Here is a 25,801-nt window from a genome sequence, read left to right on the forward strand (position 1 = left end):
GGAATTGCAGAAGAGGTGAAGCTTGCACACAAGAGCTGAAGAGCTTTTAAGGGACATTTTTTTTTTCTTGAAATGTCTGTGTATCTGCATCATAGCAAATAGCAATATATTTTTTTACAGCAAAAAGGACACAGTATAATCATAAGATTAAAAAGTTGCCAGTCATCTTCATACTATAGGAAAACTCCATCTGACATGAACTATGCGCTTTCCCTGTGGCAAAGCCGAAGTGAGAGCCTATTTAAGTGCAAAGCTTCAGAGGTTGGGACATTTTCACCTCTCCACTGATACTGCCCAAGAGCCATGATTTTCATGGGACAATTTGATGTTTCCAATCCAGCTCAACTCAAATGAGGATTGCATCTGCCCCTTCTTGCAAACCACTTTTGCCAATCCTCAGTTTACTCATGGGTTTAGAAACAGTTTTCATGATTTATTAAGAATCATTATTGACGCAGAGCCTAAGAAGAGCACTCTGTTTCCCTTGTGCTGCATATACCTAGGGCAAGTGGACAGCCCCCATGTATTTGCAGTCTCAGTAAATAAGAAGGGGAGGCAAGCAGCGGACACATAGGAAAGCACCAAGGAACACAAATACAAGCCTGGACACACAAGTGTCTGCTCTATTTCTTTACAAAGAAAGTTTTAACTTATTGCTCTTGCTTCCTATTTCTTGCCTGTTTACAGTTTTGATACATTCCTTTCCTTGGCAGCCTGCACAAGCATGCTCTCCAGGCAATAGCTTTACCTATTATTCCTTGACTTTATGATCCCTAAGGTCATGGAGGCTGAAATTTCTGGTTACATCTTATTAAGCATAGCAGTTACTACCAGCCTGGGAAAAAAAAATTGTATGCACCTGCTCAATTCCACTCTCATTTTCTCATATGGTGTGTAGGAAGAAATTCTTTGCAACTGAATGCTCCTGTCACTCTTCTGAAGTGCATCGGGAATTGAGAGCAGCCAAAATTAACCACTGAATAGACTGCGCTTACTGACTGATCTTCCATCAACAACATACCCTTATTTTCGTAGGTAAGCAATTACCTCAGATATAAAATAAGTCTGGGACTATTCTTTCCATTATTTCTAGTATAAAATTATATTCTAGCAAAATTAGAAGACATCAACGAATAACCTCAAGGTTAGGGAATGTCAAAGGAAAGAAATTAATCTCATCCCAAGTGTGCACAGTATTTCAGTCTTTTAATTATCAGATCAGTGCAGCAAGAGCTCAAAATCCCACAACAAAGGCCACAAAGCACCCAAACACACACGTGGGATCAGGTAACAGACAGAGGCTCAACCCAAGCAGAGCCCTGAAACCTGAGATTTATAGAAAATGAATTTTGCAAAGTAGCTAGTTAGCTTTTTTTTTTAAAAAAAATCTTAATAGGTGTATATAAGCCTTTAGATTTTCAAAACATAGCTCCCATCCAAGTGAATAACAACAGAAAGTGCTGAGAGCTTCTGCAAATCCATTCAAAGAAAAGAAATCTAGAAAAGAAAGAATAAGCAGCTAGATGATCATCAGCGAAATTCTGAGTTTTAGATGATTTGTCTCAGATTCATCCATCTAGGAATGCAGGGACAAAGGCAGGGATGAAATTGAATTTGTACATTTGCTATTAAAAGGAAGGAAAAATCATGTGCTGGGTTTCACTGGAAGGAGGCTGGGCAAGAAGGCAATGTTGGGCAGACAAAACATTGCGGCTGAGAGAGCAATGGATGAAAGGCAGAACTCTGGCCCAAGAAGAAGGGTAAACATGCTGTGCAGAGAAACTGCAGGAGATCTTGAAGAGTGGGAATCATCAAAACCAGCTGTCCTGCAAACGCAAGGATTTTCTGTGAACAGCTTTGACTTCAGATACATTGCTGTTAAGTCACTGTATGAAGGCGTCTGGAGCAGGAGTTGTTCTAGTGACCCCCACATAATAAAATAGCGTCGTACACGTTTCAAATAAACTTTGCAATATTACGCAAATTAACTTTGCTGGGCCCAAAAGCCGTAACCGCGCTGCGGTAAATGCCGTCCGTGACCAATAGCCGCTCGCGCTAATCTCGCGTCCAATAGGAACTCTCGATGGGTCACTGTTGCTAGGTAGAAAAGCGAGTTTGCATATTGCCCTGCACCCATTCGTGCTGCGCTCAGGAGCCAATGGGGGGATTCGGATGCGGTTGGAGAGCGGGAGGGGGTGGGCCTTGTCAGCCGCAGGGACCTATCAGAAGAAGAGAGGCTCGCTCTTACGCGTTCCGATGGGCTGCGGCGCCCGGAGTGACGTGCCCGCGCTCCAATCGGAGCTCGGCGAGCGGCGGCGGCGGGTAGGCGGTGCTCAGTTTGAATCCGCGCGGGGGGGCGGCGCGGCGCGGCGCGGTCGTCGTGGTGCGCGCAGCGTGGGGACAGGCCTGGGGCGGTATGTGCGCGTCATGGCTTTCAACCTGAACGAGAGGCTGCGGGAGAGCAATGCCCGCTTCTTGGCCACCATGAACGACATCATGGAGCGGGTGAGGGCCGCGTGGCTGTCGGGTGGCGGCCGTTGAGGGGGGAAGCAGCTCCTGCCGCCGGCCTGAGGCCAGAGCTTCCAGCCGCGCGGCTGCCTCCTGGGACAGCTCCCGGTTCCGCGGCGCGGCGAGGGCCCGTTCTTGGCGGGGCTGCCAGCCAGCGCCCCCCAAGCGGAGGTCTGGGCCTGCCGGGTTGAGCGGGTGCTGTAATTCAACGCCCCGGTTGCCTTTGCTGCTTGCCTAACCCGAGTTAGCTACCCCTCTGTGCAGCACTTCCAGCGGCACCACAAGGAAAAGTGGGACACATCCCATTATATAAAAAAATATATATATACTGAAAATGCATTAAACCACTGTTTTGACCACCTAGTCTTATCTTTAACAATCCTTCTTATTTAGTATAATCATCCTTTTGAAGATGACTTTCTTGTTTCCATGGAAACTCTCACTTACAATACACCTGATGGTAAGAACTTTGTGAAGTTTCAGTATTTCCATGCTGTGTGTTTAGACTTGCTGAAAGCATGCCACTGTTGATGTTTATATGGTGTCTACTTTGAACCAATGCTAACTTTAGTGTGCTCAGGTTTCAGATGTCAACTTTGACACGTGCATATAAATATCTGGAAAATATGTTTTGATAAGTTTCTGGTTTGTCAAATGTCAGGATGGAATGGGTAGACAGTCCCTTCTTAAATATTACACTGAACATGCATGTGGCTAGTAAATCTATACCATGTTTTGTCATGTCATAAATGTATGTGGAGAGCTTACTGCAAAACAGCTGTTATTCTAGTTTGCTCTGAGTTTTAATGGGAATTGTGACTTGGTAGCTGGGTGATGTTTCTGGGAGATGAAGTGTTCAGCAAGTTTTTATCCTCACTGTAGTTAGGATTATGATAAACAAATTACCAGTTCTTTAAAGAAAGAACATATTGGGCCTACACGCTAAGTAGTACTTTACTGTCAAGTACCGTATAAACATTACACTAAATATTGTTTACATTCTAAGGGCTTTTTCAGACTGGTGAGTTTGCATTTTATAGTTATTGCATATGTTATGTGGTGAGTATGTATTCACATAGAAATAAACATATATAGTATTCTAATGCTCAGTCTTAGATTTGTTGAGGCTTGGTTTTGCGTTAGGTTTAGTAACTTCTGCTCACCCATTCTATGAATATAGATCTTGGCCCTTAACGGAAACCCCCTGAGGTCTCAACTAATGTCAAATGCCACGTATTAAATAAATCTTATTAATTTACTTAAGTAAATTAAACACCTCCCTCCCTCTCCACCCAGGGTTGCAAGGCTTTAGGTTTTAGCTCAATGCTGTTAAGTAGACGATTAAATGCTAACATTTGATTTTTCAGATTTCTCAATTTTAACTTAAATTTATACCGTTCCTCTGTTTTCCTGTAAATATTTGTTTCAACAATTATTTGGGTGGTTGTTTAGATTCACTAACGCTTCGTTGTTAGGTATGTTTTTCCTAAATGCTATGTTACTTATTATAGACTAATAGCTTTATACAGAAAGCTATATTTGCATTAACACTTCTTGTTGTTTCTAGGACCAAAACAATGGGGAGAAGAGCCAGTCAAAAGCCTTAAAAAATCGAGGAAGAAAAAACCTAAGGTATCTCATAATACAAATCTACTACGCAGTTAAAATATACAAAAAGAAAAAGAAACATTTTTACATTTTGTGTGTGTATATATAGGAATATATTCTAATCTTCTCATCTCACATAATATTTGCAGGAGATATTAGTACTGTATTATTATATTATTGGTATTATTAGTACTGTATAACAATACTGGATGCACAAGTATCTTTGCACAAGTCTTTTGCACAAGTCTTGACACACAGTGTTTATATCAGGCTAAAGCTGGTTAGTGTTTTGGGCCTGCTGTCTGTATGTTCTCATCTGAAGGTAAACAAGCAGTTGCTTCTTTTCGAAGTGAATCACACAGTGCAAACTGCAAAAGACTACATGGCTTCTAGTAAGTGCGTGCTATGCAATAATACATCATGTTCATTTTGCTGTTTCCATATGTGATCCTTTTGACACACACAGCATTAGTCAACATGGAGTTATTTGTATATATCTTTCTTTTGTTTTAAATACGGCATGCACACATTGCTTACCTTGAAATATAGAAGCATAGAATAAGTTATTAAAGCTGAAGTAGCACCACACATTTTTCTTTCTTAAATTCCTCCCTGTGAAGGAAACAGTGAACTTGCTAAAGAGCACAGGTGCTATTCTGAACCGCACAGAATGAGAGGATGGAGAGCAGGAGTGGATTTAGTGGGGAGAGTAAAGGAGCTGTATCTTCCTTTCCCCTCAGCCCTGGTAATACCTTGGGTAGCGTGCACTAAGGGTCCCAACAGGAAATAGCTCCAGAGATTTATAATCAAAATCCATTTAGAACTATAAAATAATTTTTTGTATGTGTGCTAGCCTGTCAATTGTCCCAAGGTAGCTATAACTTATGTGCTTTTAGTGATTTTTAGTGGCAGGAACATGGCAAGATGTAAATCGAAGTGAATCGTCAGGTAAGCTTTACCATGTATTTGCTGCTTTACAGGTCAGGCTGTGAGAAAGCTGAAGATTGAATGGTTATGTAGGAAGTGCCTCATTGTAAAATATGGCAAAGTAAACGAAGTCATTCAAGATAACATTACGATTTTGAGATTCTTCTCACTTTTTCTTTTTTTAATTGCAGCGTTCTTTCAGAAGTCGAAAGCATGCAGGTAAAGTGTTTTTGGGGAGAAGAAAAAAAAAAAGTGCTATCAAAGATCTCATCCAAAAGGATCTTGGCTGAATAGATTATGTCCTGTTTTTAAAGTAGACTCTTCCAGATAATCACAATTAATGCTTATCTTCTTAAGGATTCTAAAATGTAATTGCAAGTAATTAAAATGAATAAATGGATATAATTATTGTTGCTATCAGCATAAGTTGATTAAAATAATCTCTTCTTATCAGTTACACAGACAGCTTTTTGTTATTATGCTTTTAACATTTTTCAATTCATTTAACATCTGACAAATTCCAACCCTGTTTATATTGTTGTATGTGTGGAAGGATTTCGAATTTTCTAGCTTTAGAAAAAAATACCTGAAGAAGTGGACAGATTTGAAAATGTGCGTTTGAAAAGTGTGCATATGGGAAAATCAATGAGGTAGAAAAGCTAGCTCTCTACAATTTAGTGATCATTGTGTGTACCATTGTGTGTACTGAATGAATGAGACTAACTGCAGTAAAAGTAGCATACAGTTACTTCATTAGAGTATTGTTGTGTAAGTCATATTAAGACTGCACATCCAAGTTTAACTCTGATACTTCTTAACCTTCAGATGTCACAGGATTGAGTAGTAGTAAAATCACTGAGCAAGACCTGCGGTGAAACTTAGAAAGAAAGTTTCTAGCAATTTTTTAAGTATTTGAAGTCTTAGGCAAGTCATTTTTTTGCCATCATTAATCTTTGGATTTCAACCTAAGGTCTGACTGGCTTGGAAGTACCTGTTGAAGGGATTTGTTTCATGGGATTTCTTTAATGCTGTAAGACTTGGTATAATTATTTCTTTAATCTATTGTTATGCATTATAGATAAGGAAATTAGGAGAAAACTTCCTAAGTTAGGTCTCTGCTTAAATTGAATGAAAAGTGGCAGTGCGGGGGAGCAGAGGGAAGGTCTAATTATGTTCTAAGCTATCTGGAAAAGAAATATTTAACTTCAGTATTGAAGAAGAAGGAATAGCATGATTGTTAACAGATAAAAAGAGGAAAAAATCCACAACACTTGCAATTTTTTCTTTTACACATGCATGGTTACATGTACTGTAAAAGACAGAATCTCCTGCGTTGCGCTCATTTCCTGCAAATCATTTCTTGCAGGGACATTTTTTCATTTGAAGCAAAATAGTAGAATACACGTTCCAACTGGTCAGTAGTGATTTGATTGTGGTTGGTGCATTATGTTGCTCTCAGAGAAGAGGCAGGGAGAAGAACATACCTACTTCTGCCTATGAATTCTTAAAGTAAATAGGGAGATTTGACCTAATCTTGTTCTTTTCTCTTAGATTATCTTGATATATGTGTTGCCAATTAGGTCATTCAGACTTATGTGCTATTCATCATTGACATTGAAAGTAACTTTACAAGACTCAGATATTTATGTAATGAACATATATACTCTTTGCATGTAACTGATTTTGGTTAGTCTGTTCACAATTCTGATTTTTTTGACTATTTGTTTGAACACTGTTTGCAGGTTTGCTTTGGGTAAATTGTCTGATTATCCCTATTAAGTTTGAGTGAGTGAAATGACAATTCTTTCAATATAGTTTTTACTATGGAAGTACTGAGCACAGGAGAACCTAGGATGTTAAGTTTCAAACTCCACAAAGAATAAACTTTGTCATATCTCCACTCAAAATTCTTCCTTTTATTGACCAGAAAGGTTTTTAAAGGTCTCTGTTGTTTCATAGATCTTACTCTGTAGGGATGGAGATAAGAATTGGAATGGGAATTTTTTTTTTAAGTTGTATTCAGCTTCTAACAATGTACTGCTAATACTTTCTAAGTGAAGCATTAATGTAGTTTATATCTGCAAAATGACTAAATCAATTCCTGTCTCAAGAAGTTCCCAAGCCGAAACCTGATTCTGCTGACTATGTAATATTCATGATTAACATTAGATGTGGGAGCTGCATCATAGCCCAGTGTCCTACTCTTCCTCTTATGTAGGTGTATGTATCTTCTAATATCTGCTGTGTGTCTGCGGGTGAGGATGGTGCGCCTGACATTCTTGTAAGTTAGCTAGGAAAATAAATGTAGACGGATGTGCAAATAGTTGGCCTGCTGTGCTTAGCATCGTTATCAGTGGCCTGTGCTCAAACTGAGGGGATACATGAGATTTTTTTTTTAGGACATGTCCTGAGCACATTATCGGTTTGTACTTCCAATAAATAATGAAAGGAATATCCTTGATTAACTTGCACATAATACCAAATAGGAAGGGCCATTCTGAAAGGGATCCTGATGATAAATTGGAGGATTGGAGAAAAAGGAGAAAAAAAAAAGACAGAACTTTCTGTAATTTTGTGGAGGTAAGTTCAAAGTAATAGATTTGTGTAGGAATGATCCACAGCAGGAAGAAGGTAAAGGCTAGTACAGCAAGACTGTTGTGAAAATAGCACACTCTATACCAGAAGATTAGGCAGGGTGCATAGTTTACGAAGCAGCAGAATGATTTCTCTGTGCTGTTTAGCAGTGGTAATGCCCCTGGTGAAATACTTGGTGCTGTGGATGGTGTCTTAGCTTCCTGGGGTAAGTCAGAAGAAAAAATGACTAGACACACAGGTGATGTTACCTAAATGACAGAATAAAGAAGAGAGAAGAGGAAGCCAGCGGGGGTGGGAGGGGGGAAGAATATGGCCCTTAGGTTAGATATATAGAAAAAACTTTCCAGATGTAAGCCTAAGGAAGCCCTGAAATATATTTATTAAAGAGGCTACAGAGTTGTACTTAAAAATAGATTATCCTTCTAGGGATAAGTTAGGTATAATTATTACAGATGAAAGAATAAGCAATATCTTTAGGTCACTTTCCATATACTCTCCATCAGCCTTCAAGTCCTTAGCTGTATGCTTGGCATCATTCAATTATTGGAGGCATTTACAGGAGGAAGTAGTATCTACATGCCTGAGTTGGATATGATCAAAGTTTTCTCACCATTTAACAAAAGGAAAAAATTCTGACTGATATTTCACATCAATATATCTGGAGACAAAGATACCGAAAAGCAGGAACAACCAATTCTGCCTTTAGGCAGAAACTTGTTTACTGACAGTCCAGACTAGATTAAGCATATCTGGTGAAACACATATTTATTTAAGTCTAACTGTATCAAAAGCACTCAGTCATAACAAGTGCCACTACACTGTCAGTACCAGTAGAGTGTGTTTGAAGATATAAATCCTCCTTTTAGGGAAAGCTCAAACTTGTGTAACTTAAAGACTATTAACAATAGATTTAAGCAATAGTTTTTATATGTACAGTGGAACCATACGCATTGTATGCAGACTCGTGGTGTTATATTAGCTTTTTTTAGATCCTTTTCAGTCTAACCAAGAGACACTTTAGCACTGTGACTTTTCAGACAGTAACTTCAATAGCAATGCTATCTAGTTTGGAGTTTAATTGCAAAATACAAGCTTTTAGAAGTTTTTTTTGAAGACAGATGCTTCTCTAATTTCTTTTTTATATAAATTTAGTCGGTCAACTTGAGTGCCTCTAGTGTTGCAATCAATAAGGGATAACAAGATACAAACTGAAATGTTAAAAGGAGACATCTAGTTACTAATTTTTAGGTGAATATGGAATTTAGATGGCTTTTTGCACACTAGACTTCTAATGAAATACATGGCAAAAATCAAGGTTTTGGATGAAGCTCTTGTAAAAGAAGGCAGGACTTTTATTTTGACTCGAATGTTCAACTTTCTATTCTTCACTTCATTGCTATGTATATGCAATTTTTTTCATGTTGGCTATTTTGTTTCCAGAATAAATAAGAATATATATATATATATAGACACATACACACGTAGTTGAAGAATTTATGTGTTCAAGTAAAATATTAATCTGCAGCCTATCAAATTCTAAAATAAGTATTTCTTTCTTCCCAAGCATGCCAAGAAATATCAGAAGGACAGAGCAGTGGTTTTGAAGATGACTGCTCAGAAGTGCATGAGGTAGGGAGCACTTTTATAAGTCTCTTTAGAGAAAATAGACTTATGTAGTCATAACCTAATAGCTAAGAAATTAAAGAAAATTAAATTAAGAAATTAAAATCAGGTGCTTCCATACCATATCTCCTTATCCATACAAATAAGTTTGGGTAGTTGTCAGAGTTCTAGAAAACAGACAAAAATGTATTTGAAATATTATATATAGTATTGCTTAAAAGTGGCTGCTAAGAAGTTTTCCCAATACTTTAAAGCAGAAAAAGGAAATCTCTGGTTCATACTGATAAAGATCTGGTGATTAAAACTCATCTGTCAACTGTTTTCACAATTACACTTTTGTTGTGTAATACCTGCCTTTTCTTGAGGGCTTATTTGTCCAAATATAGAAGGGCTGGGCAAAAAAAAAAAAAAAAATCATCATCTTCACATCCAGATAATTGGATGTGAATGAAGACTACATATGTAAAGGTAAGGATGATGTGATTTAGGCACATGTCTGTGGTTTGACACTCTTTTGCTCCCCAAAACTTGATGAACTTAACGAGCAAAGATTGGACAAATTAGTATAGCATATGCTATAATGTATTAAAATGGCTTTCCTATGTTTTAAGGTATCTTATGAGAATACTCCTGTGGATACATCTGATATAGGTGGGTTTTTTGTTTCACTTTTCATTTGCTTTGGGAAAGACTGCAAATAACTGGTTTCCATCATGCTGTAATACTAGAGACATTTCAGAAGTGCCTGTAGCTTCGCTTTTGTTAAGTTTCTGTGGAGGGAAGGGGGCAGCTCCCCTCTGTACCCTGCCATGGCATAAATGGGGGTATAATTCAGACTCTTAGAGTATAGTGTTATGATTACCACTTCTCCTTTTCTTGTGAATGTTCTTGGGAAAGACTAGAGAAAATGGCTAATGTAATGGTTGAACAATTAGCCTTGGGTTTGTTAACCCTCCTCCTGTTGGGGAGGAGGGGAAAAAAATGCTATTTTTAACTGCTTTACCTAAAACTTTAGCACGTTTATTCACTCTTCAGTGTTCATGTTCGATGTGTCATGCCTCTCAGTGAAGGCACCTTTCAGGTATTATATGGTATTTTTGTTGTGAAAGTAAGTAAAGACCATCAGTTGCAGGTACAAATAAAGTAAAACAGCTCTAAACAATTATTGTAATTATTGGTCTGCCCTTAAAAGGGAAAATGTTTAGATCCACTTTTGATTTCTCAGGCAGTAGCTTGTCAAAAGTACAGTAACACCTGGAAAATTCCTTGGATCCATTACAATAGGAACATAGAAAAATCAATTTCTTTGGAGAGAAAGGTGGAAATTCATATCTTAATTACAAATTAGCCAAGTGTATTTTAATTTAGAAGATCACATCGAAGTCAAAATTTTGCATTGACGAAAAGTCCCTTACTAACTTGATCATCACGTAAGAATGACCTGCCTTTTTAGTAATGATGTTTTGCATGCAGCTACAGAGAAATAATTTCATGCATTACAGGATAGATTTTTCCAAAGAGGAAAATGTGAATCTTCATTTTTCTTTCTTCCAACTTCTGCAACTGAGGAACAAAGATTTTACATAACCTTCCTTTTAGCCCTTAAAAGCACTTTAAGCTGTGCTGGTGAAGATACTTCTTGTTGTCTATTTTTGTTTGTTGTCTAGAGTTGTTAACTTTACAACTTAGACCCCCGTTTGTTTAGTGATCTAATGTGGTCATCTTACTGATCATTTTAGTGAGTATTCTGCCAGGTTTCTGCCTGCTGCTACTGTAGGGAAATATGACAGAAAGAGAGGAATTGGAGGTCAAAATTCCTCCAGATTAAAACACTACAATTCTTATTGCTTCCACTGCTATTGATGCTTAGTGTCTTTGCATTCCTGTAGATAAAGTGACTACAAATTTATCTTCCATCCGCCATGTGGAAAGAAACTGGCAATCAGATTTGGGTTTCAATCCCCCGTAGAATAACTGCAGTGGTGTTGGGTAGACTGTGAAATCCAAGGAGTGCGTTATGATCTGCTCCTCCTGATTGCTCAGCAGTTTCACCGGAGGATGCCAGTCGTTTCCCACAACAATGTTTTTTTTTCATATGTACCCCTGAGCTGCAGTAGCAGCAGCAGCCCGCAGAGCTTTAGGTAATGATTGCTCTGATAGAGGAAAAATAACGGAAGAGGGAATTAGCCTGGGAAACAATTTTGTTCTGTTTTTAGTGAGATAAGAATAGTATAAATGAGTAGTTAATGTAGGTACCATTGTGATTTTCAGGCAGTGTGGTGGGGTGTTTTTGTTTTCCTTTTTCCAGCCCCTTCCTTCCTCCTTCCCCCTTTCAGAGCAACTCTCCTTCTATCCTCTTCCTTCTTGCTGCAGTAAATCGAGGGGATTCAGAAGTCCGGTCTTACGTTGCAGTTGGCCGTTGTAGGATATTGAAGGGCAATGAACTGAAATACCTAGCTGCCTCTATCACCAAGAATGTTACGGTGTCTCATAACCACAATTACATATAGAATACTTAGGAATGCAGTTAGAAGTCTGGGAGTTGGGGCAGACTAGACAATAATGAAACTAACTGTGATAGAAGAAGCCAACAATGCCACTTAGGATCTTGTTTTGGAATAATGTAGGGATGTAGAGGGAAAGAACTGGGAGGAATAAATGAATTAATACTCTTACAGAGCACTGCTTTGACAATATTTTACCTTCTGAAATGCTTAGTATATGCGTTTTAACTGCTTAGAGATTATTTATCTTTACTCTTTGTATTTCAAAAGTGCAGGCTATAAGCTGTGGTTTGCAAGTGAACTTGACACTTTTGTAAAATGAAAATGGCTTAAGTTATACAGTGCTTATTTAAAAACATTTCTAAGAAACTTTTCACTTTATGGGTAGTTCAATCAAGTTTTGTTTGGTGTTTATCTTAAAATTGCAGGTGAAGAAAGCGATGCAGATGTAGTTGCAGTCGGAAGAAAATTTGAATGCATTCACTTCCAGGTAGAAGTTTCAGTTCCTGTTTGCTGATGTGATGGAAGAACTAGACTGTATTTTAGGACTATGATGGCGAAGTCGCATAGAATATGCACTTTGTGTTTGAAGCTACTCTCCTGTGTTCTGCTTGCTCAAAGACAATTGCCAAAAACTTACCTCATTTTCCTTGCTTGCTTAATATATTGCTATGCTGTGTTATTTTGATAAATGCTAGTACGAACTGATTCAGAAAGGCAGAAAGAGTTTCATTGTGAAAGATGTTTATTATTTATTACCAAGTGCTTTCAATTTCTAAGAGCTGTGTTATGAAGAAAATTTTCCTTTGTATGTGGGTGCTAATATTGTGTAAATATTTTAGCCATAATTACTAGCATTCTGTAATCTAGGACTGGGACTTTTGGAGTGTTTTTGATGGTAGGTGCTGAGAGGCAGAGTTTTCTTCTGCATCAATAAACTAGCTTGTTATCTCTCATTATAGATTTTCACATACAGCTCTTTCTCAGGATTGTTTTTCTAACAGAACATATGTATTAGAAAAGTTTATGCTGGTTGGATATCTTTGTCTAACTGGTTTGGGACATGATAATTCTAAGTGGGTAAAAGTTCTGTGTGTTTGGTTTTGTTTTTTCTCCTCTAAGAATCTGAATGTTGGTGATGTGGAAACGCCAAATAAAGTAAAAGTTCAAGTGGATGTGATAGTACAAGAAGATGCTAGAGATATTCCAAAGTGGATTGAGGTAACATATTTCTCCTGTTCCATTAGAAGTTATTAACTAATTCATAGTTCAAAGAAGCTGCTTTTTTAGTAGCTAGTTTTTGCTTTTTTATGGATGAATAAAGTGAACTCTTTCAGCATTTTAAAAATATTTTGATTTTAAAAATGGATAGGAGAGGGCTTATTCAGATTTGCTTTTGTGATGGAAAACAGTATTATCATGCTAAAACTAGCTTCCATGATTTATTTTGGCTTTAATCTGTGTTGAAGCTGCTGAAATCGATTTATTTGCATGTTACTCAGTATTATTAATTATCCTGTATATGTTTCTAAGTTGCTGTTCTTTCCTCAGCCTTCTCACTTCCACTGAATTGCAGTCCCCATTAATAATAATAATAATAAGCCTGTTTACCTACAACACAACACAATGATTACTGGTAAAGACTTTTCTGTTACTGTCCACGTTGCTCCTCTTCTACTTGATCACAGCAGTGACTGCAAGAGTCTTCATTCATTTTACTCTGCATGAGTTGGTCTTCATGCAGAAAGTCTAAATAGCCTAATATGGAGGTTTGTGGCAGAGCAGGGGAGGGAAAGAATATTTAGCTTCATTTCATTTACTCTTTTTCCCCCAAAACAATGTTACACAGTGACACAGTATATGGCTTTTGTTTCCTACTGGATTTGCCAGAGAACATAGACTGTTAAGGATATATAGCAATCTCCATGTATCAATGCTTATATTTAGGGAAGAATTTGAAATTGGATATATATGTAGAAGTTTTTTAACGCACCTTGTTTTACGTAGCTACTTTACGCGTTTACGTGGTAACTTTAAAAAAATTCTTACTGTGGTCTTCAACAGAACTCCTCTTCCTTGTATTAAGTGTTACTCAGTCCAGTTGGAACATATTCCTAGACAGATGCTAGCATTATATAGCATTATAGGGAGAAGACAGTGAGTCACAGTTCTCAGTCAGGCTTTGATGTTGCTTTTGATAGGCAAAAAAAAATCAGGATATTAAATTTATACGCTTTTTTTCTTTTATTTTTCAGATAATCCCTCAAGAATCGTCAAAGGCTCTTTACTTAGCTTCACCAGTGCAAGAGCTGATTGATACAAGTAAATTTTTCGGGGGTTGGATTAAGTATATTAATTAACATGTTTTATTTATTGAAATTTATTAAAAGTAAGTAATATATTGAATGTACGGATCCACAGTCCAACAAAAATTGAAGAATTTGTTGTATTCTTGAAGAGACATTGGATAGATGTCATTTGGCTTATGGCAAATTGTACTCAAAAATGGAAAATAAGTAGTTTGTATATGTAAAAACAGCTGCTATTAAACAGTCCCAGGAAAAAAAATGCGTATTTGCAAAACATGGGAGAATTATGCTCATTTAAATTGAAACATAATTTTACGAGTTTACTTTGTTTTAAATTAAAGGAACATAATGAGTAGCTTTTTGTCTGCTGGTAATTCTTTGGTGCCCAAAGTGGTACTTGAGTAGTAAACTTTCTTGCTTCAAAAGATCTTGAGCCTTGATCCTGCAAAACACTGGGTTTTCCATGCACTTTGTCTTGTGCTTATCCATATTAATTCAATGTGGTTAAGAAAAAAAAAAAAAATCCCAGTCTATTGTGTGTTAATCTTCCATTTAGCTTGTCAAAACTTTAGTGAAATTTCTTATTAAGAGTATTTATACCACATGAAATTGATTTTTAAGTCAGGTAATATATTACTGGATACTTTTTCCTCTCTTTTTTTAAACAGGCAACCAGGCCATTGTTTGCAAAAAGAAAGTGAGCTTTGAAAATGACTGTTCTTCATCCAGACCTCTCCAGTTATATTTGCCTTGTGTTTCCACTTCACCAAATACAGTGTACCAACTTTTTCCAGAAGCAAATGAAACTGCCTGTGATGGTATCTTGGAATTACACCAATCTGCAGATGAGGAATGTCCCTGGAGCAGTGCAGTAATTGGAGACTTATATCCGGGGATGGTAGAGTCACTAATGAGGCTCATGAAAAAGCATTTTCAGAGAAAAGTGTTTAAGTACATAGCTCGCCACTACAGACGCAAAAAAAGGCGTTCCAGAAGAGCCAGGCTCAATATCACTGTAGAGAAAACAAAGGAGTTGAAACCACTTACACTGAAGCCAACCCAGCCTGACACATGGAGCATCACCAAGGAAGGCATTCAGAATGTGCATTTTGGAAATAATGCAAGTGCTAGTGATAACAAGTGTCCCTTTCATTTAAATGGCCTGGTATATTATTATGACAGTGGTGAAAGTGAAATGGAAGTGGACCGCTCTGATTCAAATTTAGAATGTAATTCAACATTTGTTAAAGGCCAAAATCTCCCTGAACAGGCTGTTCTTCCGAGTTGTACGGCTAGAATAGGAGAAACGTTTCTAGTTGAAGATCCTTTACAGGCTGCTGCCTCAGTGAAGAATTCCAAATGCAATGAAAGTGAAAATTGGACTTATGAACGTTCTTCAGATTACCCTTCTGAAACATCTACTGTCAGTTCAGGGTCAGCAGCACTTCATCTGGTAAAAGAAAGCAAAACTCACAAAACTAACTTCCCCTCTAGTGATACCTCAAGATTGTGCTCATCAATTTCCAATTTCAGTAGCAATGGTAATGCTTTTGTACCAGTTAGAAACAGTTCTCTTACAGCATCAAATATGTTTCTCAGAAATCCTGAAATGAAATTTCCTAAGAGGGAGATTTCTTTGCAGCGCAGCCACTCATTTTCCTCTTTGCCTGGGAATCGGAGACCTTCACAGACTCAGCAATACGAAGATGCGTTTGAAGAACTCTACTACAAACTATGTTCCAAGGAAATTCAAAAGCCCTTGATGTTAAAAAAACTGCCTTCAAGCTCACGGAACCTTGAGGAGAAAGCAGGATTAGTGAAGAGTAACTTAAGTGATCCTGTGAGGTCCGATGTAGACTGTGACATAGCGTTTGAGAAAATGTATCGGGAATTGACTGGTGATAGTGTTCCAAACCTCCCGGGGCTTCAGAGAGCCTCAAACTTAAGGAAATATCAAGTAATACAGATGTCTGAAACTGTAAATGCTCTTGTTAATTCACCCCTTCAAACTTCATCTGCAACTCCCAGAGTTAAAAGACTAGCAAGTGTTCAAAACGATTCCCTCTCTTCACCTGTAAAGCGACTGAAAAATACACCTGAACGTTATTTTCCTCCAGCCATTTATCATCATCAGACTCACAGGAAAAATGTTCATCTTCTAAAAGGTGATTTGGCTCCATCAAGCACGTGCAGTGGCAGTAACTCCAGCTTTCATGACACCTGCAACTGCCAAAGTCAGGTATTGGAGGACCTTGGTTTTTTGTTTGTTTTTTGTTTTTGTTTTGTTTTGTTTTAAAGTATAGTCTTTTGCTGACATTTGCAGAAAGGCTTAAAAAATGTATTGGTGTTAGAAAGTCTTAGAACTAGTCAGAACATTGTTCTGGTCCTATTTTTTTGTTGTTGGCAGTGTCTTTGTTTTGCAAAAACAGTTCAGAAGTAAATTGCATCGTCTCCTGGATCCTCAAATTCTATGCAAGGAAGCTGCTGTCATATTTAGGAATCTTGAACGTTTTAAAACCTCTTTCAACAGCACCTATCCTCTCATTTTAATGCTGTGTCATTTAAAATAATAAAAAAACCCTCAGACAGTAGTCAATTAAGGCATTGGAATTGTTAGGCTTGTTTAAGTGGTAAATCAAGCCCTTAGTTCCAAGTTTCCAGTTACTTCTTTTAGCACAGGCTATGAAGTAATACTTGGGATTTTTCTACTGATATAATCTGTTGATGCTTTATTTTCAGGACTCTGGATCTTGCCCTTCTCCAAATAAAACCTTTCTTGTTAGTCCTCGTGCTTCTCCACAAGGTTAGTTTCAAAGGCTTTCTGAATTAATACTCTAGCGATCACAGGCAATTATTTAAAGGATAAACCTATAGATCTCCTCTGCAGTCTCCCATCAAGAATAACAGTTCTTCTTCCTTAATAAAAATTGATTGTGTTCAAATTTCTTTAGTGTGTAATGAATCTAAGTAGAAAGTGATTTCCTGAATCATGTTGACTGCTGTTAAACTCTTCTGTTCATTAACTAAGAATTTTTTACTACATGTTGGCTTGCTAGTGTTTATCTGCTAGTTTTTCTGCCATTTTTTTTCTGCTACATTTGTTGTTGCATTTACTTTCTATAAGTAAACATCCAGTAGGAAATTATACTTTACGAGACAAGAATACAATTGATACCAAAGTTTTCTTTCCTGATGTTGTATATAATTGTGAACTACCTGTATCTTTTTCTCATGGTAATAAATTAGAAGCAATTTGAGAGAAGTTAGCTTTATACTTAAATATATACAGTGCTTTTGAATTGTATTTGAAATTATATTTTGCATTAAAATATGTTTATGAGGGACTTTGTTGATTAAGATGATTGTTGCCATTGTTTTATTAGGCTAATATTTTAACAACTTAATGTGGTGTTCATGCCAACCCTCATGGTTCTTGCCCATTTCATCCTGTTTTTCATCAGCAGAGTCTGGAATTGCAGACACCCACCCTGATAAGCCTGGCACACAACAGAATCGCATCCTTCGGAGAAGCACGCGGAGGTGTAACCAAAGGTAAGCGCCTCTGGAGTTTCTGTTAAAGAAATCTCAAAAAAAGTTTGTTCTTGTTCTGTGAGAAAGCTGTTACTTAGTCCTGCATCATATATACTAGTATGATGAAAATCAGCTTGGATCCTTGGGAGCGCCCAAGCTAATAAAACCTGCAGACATGGACATGGGAAGGCAAGTGTTGCTGGACAAAACTAGCCAGTGTCCAGCATGGATGATCAGCAAGTAGAAGTTGCTTTGATTGGCTTTACTGAATAGCCACTCGAGTACTTAGAGAGGTGTGCTTTTCATTTTAGCTTTAGCGTAGCCAGAATGAAAACAGTTCTGTAGTTATTTGCTTGAACTGACAAGTCCTTCTGGATTCTTAAGATCTGAATTCTTAATATTGCCATTTAAATGGCTTTCAAAAATCAGTTCCTGTCCAGGTGGACCTGTTTACCTGTGTTCTTGCTCTGTGATGTACCAGCAATGAATCTCTTAGGAATAGACTCTAGATGCTCTGATTCATCACTATCAGCAGTGTATTTACATTTTGAGAGAACACTTCTTCACAGCCCTGGATGATATCCTCCTATCTCTATTTTCCTTAATATGTGTAATTTGACTTCTCAAGCTTTAGATCTCTTGGATTATGAATTAATTTTATAGGCGCAGGATTAGATGACCTTCAAAGTTCACTAAACATCCTCCTTTTATTTCTTGAAATATCTCTGTGGCAGAGAAAGCTTATTGTAGCTTTGCCAAAAAATATCGAATCTGGCACCACAAGATACACTGCCTTCCTAAATTCAAAGCCACAAAATGTTTTCAGTATGTTAAAGTAATCCTTACAGCTGATATCTGATTTAGGACAATGGTCAAATTAAAATCTCAAAAGGAGGCTTGACTGTATTTTGAAAGTACCTGCATGGAAGTCTTCAATTAGTAGAGGCTGCATTATTTGAAGAAAAAAAGTGTCAGTTTAAGCAAAGATGAAATTAAAACTTATAGGCATTTGTATTTCAAGTACAAAATGACTATTAATAAAGATTGCATTAAGACTGTTTTTGATACAGTGGAGTATTGAAAAGAAACTGAGTACATGAAGATGTTTCTGTGATCCTGAGTATGCTCATTTAGCAGTTAGCTAAGTGAATTTTTATTCAGCTATTGAATTTACACTTTTTTTTTTTCTGACTACACACAAAATCCTCCCTATGAGATTACTGAACTGTTTTGAAGAACAAAAAGGGTTTCCTCTCCCTAATGCCTGCAAATATGTGTGCTCTTGTGTATTAGTGTGCTCTTGTGGCCAAGAAGGCCAATGGGATCCTGGGGTGCATTAAGAAGAGCGTCTCCAGCAGGTCGAGGGAGGTGATCCTGCCCCTCTACTCAGCCCTGGTGAGGCCGCATCTGGAGTATTGTGTCCAGTTCTGGGCCCCACAGTACAAGAGGGATGTGGAGCTGCTGGAGAGAGTCCAGCGCAGGGCCACAAGGATGATCAGGGGCCTGGAACGTCTGCCCTATGAGGAGAGGCTGAGGGAGCTGGGCCTGTTCAGCCTGGAGAAGAGAAGGCTGAGAGGGGATCTAATCAGTGTGTGTAAGTACCTCAAGGGAGGCAGTGAGGAGGATGGTGCTGGCCTTTTTTCAGTGGTGGCCACTGACAGAACTAGAGGTAATGGCCACAAACTGAAGCACCAAAAGTTCCACAGGAACTTAATGAAATTTTTTTTTTTTTTTTTTTTAACAGTGAGGGTGACAGAGCACTGGAACAGGCTGCCCAGAGAGGTTGTGGAGTCTCCTTCTCTGGAGATCTTCAAAACCCGCTTGGACGCAGTCCTGTGCCACGTGCTCTAGGTGACCCTGCGTGTGCAGGGGGGTTGGACTAGATGATCTCTAGAGGTCCCTTCCAACCTTAAGCATTCTGTGATTCTATGAAATAAGTAAGTGTGGGGGAGAGCAGGTAATGGAGAGCAGGTAACTTGGATTTCAGTGAGTACTTTCCTGCCAAGGCACCTGGAATTAAATCTATTCCTTTGTTCCTTAACTGGACAAATGCATGTGTCTTAATTTGTAACATAAATGGACTATCTGCTGGCAAGTTTAGGCCTCAGTCTTTATATTCTTGTACTTTTGTGACTGTAAAAAGACATCCCAGGAGTGAAGCTCTCTAGTGAATTCTGAGCTGTCAGAAGTTTTATGCTGAAGCCAGGCAGCAAAATGCTCTATGCAATAATGAACCATGGGGCAGGGAAGAAAATTTTTACCTTGTTGTCTGGAACTTGACAGTCTTGATCTAGAAGACTGTCTATGCCTAAGAGATTTCAGAAATTTAGCAGACAATGCCTGCACAAAGCTACAGAGTAATTTGTCTTATGACTTACTGTTGTATTGAATTTTTCTGATATAAACCACATTGGTTTCAAATGGATCCAAAAAACATGTTGGCAGTTCTTCACTAACAGCAGAGAAATAATTGTATTCTCATTGCTGCAACATCTCTCAATTGTAACTATTTGTGAATACATTCAGTGATTGCATCTCAATGCTGTTAATAGATATTTGCATCAACATAATTTAGGTGAATATAACAGCATTACTGAGACATTAAAATGACATTCCCCTTCAGCTGGCAAGGAAGCCTGCTGCAGGTTACCGGCAGGGTGTTCAGGTGTTTTGCTTTGCCAATTTGTTTCAGTTACATTCTGCTTACTGTCAGCTAACCAATAAGAAAATACTGTGTTCTTGTTTAATTTACCATAACTTTATGATCTAAACAGTTCTTTTATATAGGGTATCAAGAAAACTAGGCTACGCTGATGAGAAAGCCTAGCATTCCTATGGAGGACTTTGAATCAAACCTCGCCACGGAGCACACACGGACTGCTACAGAGAAAATATTTTGTAACTTTTAAAAATCAGTTATTAATTGTAGTTTAAATATTTTATTTAAGAGTTTGCAATTATTAATAAACAGGTGTATTAACGTACAGTTAGTCCTGATTTATACTTTCCTATAACGTAAGACAAGCTCTAGGAGCTCCCTTCTGAAAGGCACTTCTTACCCATCTGGTTTTATCAGATATTTACAAGAAATCAGGCTTCCTTTTTATGGCAAGTTTGATTTCTATATTTAATAGTGTTGATAACAAAAGATTGTTATTTGTGCTATTTTTCATATTCTGGTTAAGTTTGGATATTTACTGTAGCATTAATAAGCTATTAACAAGCTTGGTTTCTGCCCAAATTCCTACCTGTTCTTATTTTATACATGTGACATTACTAAATGCACGGGGGAAAAAAAAAATCTGTAAGGGCATGGATGATCCAAATAGTGTTTTACACTATGACTTGTAATATTCTTCATGTATAATTTTAATGTATAACTGAACATTTGACTTTCGTTAGCTACTTGGAAAATAAAGGTTTATACAGTAAAGGATATTTCTTTTCTTTTGTATTTTCACAATGTTTTAACCTCACACAATCTACAGAATCAGAGAATGACTGAGGTTGGAAGACACCTCTGGAGACCACCTAGTCCAACCCCATTGTTTGAGCAGATCTGCTGAGAGCACGTTGCCTAGGAAGCTGTCCAGAGAGTGTTTGAATATCTCCAAGGATGAAGACTCCACAACCTCTCAGGGCAACCTGTTCCAGGGCTCCGACACCTATATTGAGAAACTATATAACTGCATTGTTTTCTAAAGTTAAAGGTCCACTGGAATTGTTTTTTAGACATGTTTAATTCAAGGTACGATTTCTACATAGCAACACAATGAAGACTTACACAAGTGGGAAGTGGGAAACCAGATTTATTTAAAGAATATGGTAGTAATTCAATCTACTAAAGTAACTTGGAATTTGTAGTAGTTTGGTCAAACCTTGAGGTGTAAGATGAGCTTATCTAATTGGCACTCTTTTCATGGTAGCAGAAAGCAGGAACTCCATTTTTGGAGTTTGACTCTCCAATGTCCGCTTTTTTTGTTCATAGTCTACCTAGGATGATGTACCTAAGAGTCTGCTGAGCCGGGTCTGTGTAACCGCCTCGTCATGGCGCTGCGGAGACCCGAGCGCTCGTGTCCAGGGCAGTGAGGGAGAAGGCAAGGGCTGCAACGGCCCTGCTCCAGGAGAATTGTTGGAATGCCTCTTTAAGAAGGGAAAGAAATTGGAACGCCTTTTTAAGAAGAGAAAGCAACTGGTCAGAGAACAAACATCCAAGAATACTGTCTTGGGAAAATGATGATAAAGAACCCGCTGTCAGAACCAGATCAAGAAGAAAAGGAAAATCCAAAACAGAGTGCAAAAGAGATACCTACAAAAAGTACAGAAGAGTAAAAGATTCCATACTATCCTGTAGAAATGGGAAATGGCACACTTTGTGGCTTCAGATGAAACCTACCTGGATCAAGCACAGTCATGTACACCTGCCATCCACAAGCTATGCACAAGATCCTCTTCATAGGATCCTCATCACAACCTGTGAATATGGAGGGGTTGTACTGACACCTCTGTTATGCAGCCATCCTAAATATAGGTTCAGGGCTTCCCCTGTGAATGACATCTTCTGCCAGCCACTACCATGATTGCCACTTAAATCCCATAACCTGGAACAGCTGGAGAAACAGCAAGAATTGATGAAGATGCTTTTTAGAAGAATTAAGCAGAAGGAAATGCATTCAACAAAAGATATCTTCCATCCATAAACCAGTTGCTGTTGGAAACCACCACTGACTGTGGGAAGAACCCATATCTCCAAACTGACTGATGAACAACTTATAAAGGAGGAACTCAGTGGTTTCTACTGCTTCCATGAGGGGGGCATTGGTTGGTGGAAGTACGAATTCTGCATGGCAAATATGTTATCACGAGGATAAGGAAAGCAGATGAGGCCCTGCCAATGCTGCGGCATTTTAGTGGAAAAGAACCATCCCAACCTCATAAAGTCATGGTGGAGGTTCAGGACCCAGGAACGGGCTGGTGGGAAAAGCAGTACCACTAATAACATGGAGGTGGGGGTATGCTTGTGTGTCCACAGATAAGGCCTGTGGTGGATTCCTGCGCGATGGGTCCGGCCGGCACTAGCGGTGGCCTCCTCCTCCTCCTCCCTTTCTTCATTATCCTCACTGAAACCAGAATGGCAAAAAACAAAGAAGGGGGCGCGGGATCCCCTCGCTGCTTGGCTGGTTGGTTGCTGGGCTCCGCGTGCCACGGGGCAGGGCAGGGGCTGCTCCGGGGTCGGAAGCTGGTTAAGGTGTGTTTAACCCTAAATAAAGGTCTGTGGAGCACCAGCACAGAGACCCTGCTCTTCCATATGCCTGCAGGTTTTCTCTTAAACTAATGATCAGGCTGAAATGAAAGGTTGAATTTAAGTAACTCACTGATGTTCACTTGCTGAAGTTCTATCTCTTAAAAACTCATTTTAGAAGAGCATAACCAACTCTTAAACGTTGTAAGAAACTGGGAATAGCTGTTCTTCAGCAAAGCTACACAAATTGTTATCAAAATTATAAAAACATATTCTGGAAAAACAGTAACAAATAGACTTTGGGACCTGTCTTTATTTGCTTGAGAGCTTTTTCAAGGAAGCTTTTATCTTTAATCTCAGAAGATGTGGGTATTGTATGTGATGGGTATATCGACTAAATGGAAATATTTAATACAAATATTTCACATATCACTAATGCCAGTCAAACAGTTTTTGGGTGTTGGGGCATGAGGTTGGGCAAGAGCCTGTTGACATGCATTTTACTTTGTCTTTTGTTTGTTTTCAGTAGGGAACTAGGCTAAATAATTCTTTCCAACTTGTTCAAATAAGGATATTCGTACTTCATGCTCTGAGAGGTCAATGTTGAGCTTTGGATTCTTCTTCCCTTCTTCCTCTCCCAAGATCTCAGTTTGATGCAATGCTCCATTTAATGTTCTGCTCTCAATTCTCCAGAACTACTTTATGCTGTTCCTCCAATGACAGTTGATCTATGGCCATTGTAATGCGCCTATATTCTTTTTTTTTTAGCACAAGATAACTATCATAGAATCATAGAATGCTTATGGTTGGAAGGGACCTCTAGAGATCATCTAGTCCAACCCCCCTGCATACGCAGGGTCACCTAAAGCACGTGGCACAGGACTGCGTCCAGGCGGGTTTTGAAGATCTCCAGAGAAGGAGACTCCACAACCTCTCTGGGCAGCCTGTTCCAGTGCTCTGTCACCCTCACTGTTAAGAAATTTTTCGTTAAGTTCCCGTGGAATTTTTGGTGCTTCAGTTTGTGGCCATTACCTCTAGTTCTGTCAGTGGCCACCACTGAAAAGAGACCAGCACCATCTTCCTCACTGCCTCCTTTGAGGTATTTATAGACACTGATCAGGTCCCCTCTCAGCCTTCTCTTCTCCAGGCTGAACAGGCCCAGCTCCCTCAGCCTCTCCTCATAGGGCAGATGTTCCAGGCCCCTGATCATCCTTGTGGCCCTGCGCTGGACTCTCTCCAGCAGCTCCACATCCCTCTTGTACTGTGGAGCCCAGAACTGGACACAATACTCCAGATGCGGCCTCACTAGGGCTGAGTAGAGGGGCAGGATCACCTCCCTCGACCTGCTGGAGACGCTCTTCTTAATGCACCCCACGATCCCATTGGCCTTTTTGGCCACGAGGGCACACTGCTGCCTCATGGTCAACTTGTCGTCCACTATGACACCCAGGTCCCTCTCCGCAGAGCTGCTCTCCAGAAGGTCAGTCCCCAGCCTGTACTGGTGTCTGGGGTTATTTCTCTCCAAGTGCAGGACCTTGCACTTGGCCTTGTTGAATTTCATGAGGTTTTTCACCACCCAGTTGTCCAGTCTGTCCAGGTCCCTCTGGATGGCAGCGCAGCGCTCTGGGGTATCGGCTACTCCTCCCAATTTCGTGTCATCAGCAAACTTGCTGAGGGAGCACTCTGTGCCTTCATCCAGGTCATTGATGAATAAGTTGAACAGGACTGGAAATATTCCTCTATAGGAACAGGACTATATTCCTTTTTGGTTTTCATTGCTTCTATGGCAATAGCCACACATATTGATGTAGCTTTCCTGTTCGAAAGCACACGCTAGCTTATGAGAGGCAGTGGCATGGGGCAGCTGGGCTGTGGGGTTGGCCCCTTCCTCTTGGTCTAGTGTAGAAGTCATGTCATGTTCAAGAGGCTGGTTAGCCATGAGCTAAGCTCATGCCCAACCACTTCTTTTCTGTTGTGTTCTTGTTTATTTTTTTCCTCTCTTTGCAACTGTTTTCAGGACTGCGAGTTCTGCAGGACCCACTCTGTATGCACCCTTGAGCTCCATCGCAATGTGCTCTGCATGGATTTTTGAAGTCCCAACGTGTTTTGAGAAGACAAAACCATGTGACAGCCGGAGGCATGCATGTTACATCAACAGTATCTTGCTGTTTCCTGCTGCTGGCTGCTACATAATGATTCCCAGAACGTGTTGTATAAAAATGATTCCCCTTTGTCGTAGTTTATTCAGAGATGAGGTTAAAGTCTAAAGATGAATGTGAATACTGAGTTATTTACGGAACTAAATAGCTCTCATTTCTTAAAATATTTGTTAAAAGTGACAATATAAAACCCTATAGGGATTTAAATATCAATTATAATATTGGAAGGGAAAATTCCTTCCTGGGAGTTTTATTTTTATAGATCGTTTGCCAATATCTCTACAGACTATTGCATATGGACTGATAACAGCATTATGTTAGTAGAAAAAACAGACATGCGATGTGTTCTGGTATTGTTCATAAAAGAGAGCTAAAGGTGAGGACACTGTTAATTTTTGCTAAGTGTACAGGTACTAATATAAACAAGTTGAATTATTCTCTGATTAGCTTTAAATAAGAAGTCATATTACTGTAGACCACTAAAGTACTAAATACTGAATAGCAGAACAATTTTTGATTGAAAAAACAAGTAAATCCTTATTTATGCAGGTGTGAAACCCCGATTGTTTCCAAAGTGTATTGTTAAAACAATATTGTCAAAAATTAGGTAGAAGAACAGTGTTGTCACTGTGAGAGAGCTCTACAAACAACCAAGTGGGTATTTTGGAAATGACTGAAGTAGGAATGGTCCTATGTGGTCCTTTGAAATATCAGATTATATTTTATTGGTATTTATTCCAGTGTGTGTATGCATAGATCTATTATATATACATATATATAACAAAATGGAATAAA

General features: G+C 38.8%; 1 protein-coding gene across 1 annotated transcript; it reads left to right on the plus strand.

The window, feature by feature from the left end:
* Positions 1–2,427: 2,427 nt before the first annotated feature.
* Positions 2,428–20,507, plus strand: HJURP (Holliday junction recognition protein). The gene is given in 15 exon segments (XM_088534186.1): positions 2,428–2,505; positions 2,902–2,968; positions 4,076–4,140; positions 5,235–5,262; positions 9,203–9,267; positions 9,873–9,912; positions 12,194–12,255; positions 12,888–12,986; positions 14,021–14,102; positions 14,743–16,313; positions 16,814–16,877; positions 17,536–17,626; positions 20,393–20,419; positions 20,421–20,449; positions 20,452–20,507. Coding segments are annotated over 15 exon segments (2,424 nt in total).
* The last annotated feature ends 5,294 nt before the right edge of the window (positions 20,508–25,801 follow it).

This window comes from Tinamus guttatus, unplaced genomic scaffold, assembly GCF_059628265.1.
Source record: "Tinamus guttatus ecotype Peru unplaced genomic scaffold, ASM5962826v1 Tinamus_guttatus_pri_ptg000035l, whole genome shotgun sequence".
Lineage (NCBI taxonomy): Eukaryota > Metazoa > Chordata > Aves > Tinamiformes > Tinamidae > Tinamus > Tinamus guttatus.